This window comes from Austrofundulus limnaeus, unplaced genomic scaffold (assembly GCF_001266775.1).
Source record: "Austrofundulus limnaeus strain Quisiro unplaced genomic scaffold, Austrofundulus_limnaeus-1.0 Scaffold21, whole genome shotgun sequence".
In the NCBI taxonomy this organism is placed as follows: domain Eukaryota; kingdom Metazoa; phylum Chordata; class Actinopteri; order Cyprinodontiformes; family Rivulidae; genus Austrofundulus; species Austrofundulus limnaeus.
In genome coordinates, this window is record NW_013952423.1 from 2,442,529 (window position 1) to 2,444,081 (window position 1,553).

The 1,553-nt window shown below is 51.2% G+C and overlaps 2 protein-coding genes across 3 annotated transcripts in view; one reads left to right on the plus strand and one right to left on the minus strand.

Moving 5' to 3' along the window:
* The window catches only part of rbm41 (RNA binding motif protein 41), a 5,137-nt gene extending 4,139 nt beyond the window's left edge, over positions 1 to 998 (minus strand). Inside the window, exons 1-2 of the mRNA XM_014004049.1 lie at positions 915 to 998; positions 706 to 812 (exon numbers count right to left, since the gene is read on the minus strand). The gene's annotated coding sequence lies outside the window, so the exon portion shown is untranslated. The remainder of the gene's footprint in view (positions 1 to 705; positions 813 to 914) is intronic.
* An 88-nt stretch (positions 999 to 1,086) lies between these two features.
* Positions 1,087 to 1,553, plus strand: part of klf8 (Kruppel like factor 8) — a 51,606-nt gene continuing 51,139 nt past the window's right edge. For both annotated transcript variants that reach the window (XM_014004050.1, XM_014004051.1), the window contains exon 1: positions 1,087 to 1,208. In XM_014004050.1, coding sequence (XP_013859504.1) covers positions 1,182 to 1,208 — 27 coding nt within the window. In that variant the 5' untranslated portion in view covers positions 1,087 to 1,181. The remainder of the gene's footprint in view (positions 1,209 to 1,553) is intronic.

Genomic DNA, 1,553 nt, shown 5'->3' on the forward strand with positions numbered 1-1,553 from the left:
GTTGTAATGTGACAAAATATGGAAAAGTTCAAGGGGTATGAATACTTTTGCAAACCACTGTACCTACCTACCTGCCAACCTACCAACTTCCAACCTACCTACCTACCTACATACATTCATACATACATTCATTCATTAGAGGTGGAACTCAATTCCATGTGGTGTGGGAGTACTCTATATGAACAAGTGGAATGGATTGTATAACAACGCACCAAAGAGGATCTCTACCTTACACTATAAATTAAAGGGAAACTGATTTATGATCATATATTTTAGTTAATAATGAAATATTAAATTATTATTTATGCTGACCACATCATATTGAATTTTTGTAAAATAATTTTTTTACACCAAAATAATTTAGGGGGGCTCCAGCCCCCCCTGAAATAGGCCTAGTGTCGCCACTGACGTGYACGCATTTTTTTAAGCTGTGGAAAAGATTGCTCAAGGTTTATAAAGAACATAAAAATGCTCAGAAGCACCACGCCCTGATTTGTTCCTGAGGGTGTGACTGTAATGTGTTTCAGCAGCGCAGGTAATGCTGCAAAGCCTTATTGGGTATACACCCAGGGCTCGCACCCCACCCAGAAGTGCCCTCAATTATTAGCTCTGTGGATGACGTCATGCATGTGCAGATTGCCTTCATCACGGGGATGCATGGGGGCTTTGATTGCGCGCATCACCCCCCACCCTCACCCCCCTCACCGTCGGCGCTCCAGCTCCTGGCCGCCTGCCTGCAGCCGCCTGCCGGGTCCCTGCAGCCGCTCGGCTCGGCTCGGCTCGGCTCCTCTGCAGGGCTGCGCAGCTCCTGACTGACAGAGAGATGAGGGGTGGGGACGCAGGGTGGGGTCACAAGCAGGGAGAGGCGGAGGAGGAAAAAAGGCAGAGAGAGAGAGCCCAGCCCCAGAACTCACGGCAACAACAAGCCGACACGGAGAGAGGCGCTCACAGAGACCGACCTGGGGGGTGGGGGACGCAGGGAACCCTCGACGCTGCGGACATGAACTGAAAAAGACACGCTGGAAAACTGACTGTGAAGGTGGAGATTAAAAAAAAAAAAGCCCTACCCCCTTTCCTCCTCTCCCCCCTGACAGTTCATAGAGCTACACCCTAAAGCCCCCCACCCGACCGACCCCCCCTCTGCTCCACCCCTCCGCCGCCGCGCCGCTCCGGCAACCGAGATGCACACGGAGACCCGTAGCAAAAAAGTAAGTGCTCCTTATCGGCTCTGACCAGGTCAGAGTGAGACAAAAAGAAAGCATCTACCTGTGTACAAACGGGAGGGGTGGGGGGGTGGGGGGGGCACGGTTTGAATTAATGTCAGTGAAAACGCGTCTCTGTCAGAGGAGGACATCATTTCAGGCGGTTTGTGTTGCAACCAGTGGAGCAGTTTTGTAACAGTCGACCTCATTGCAGAGCAAGTGCATGGATGGTACAGAGTCCTGTCATTTCAACACGGAAGCTTCTGCATCTCCTCTGGATCTGCCTCTCTCTCCCTCCCTCTGTGTGTGTGTGTGTGTGTGTGTGTGTGTGTGTGTGTGTGTGTGTGTGTG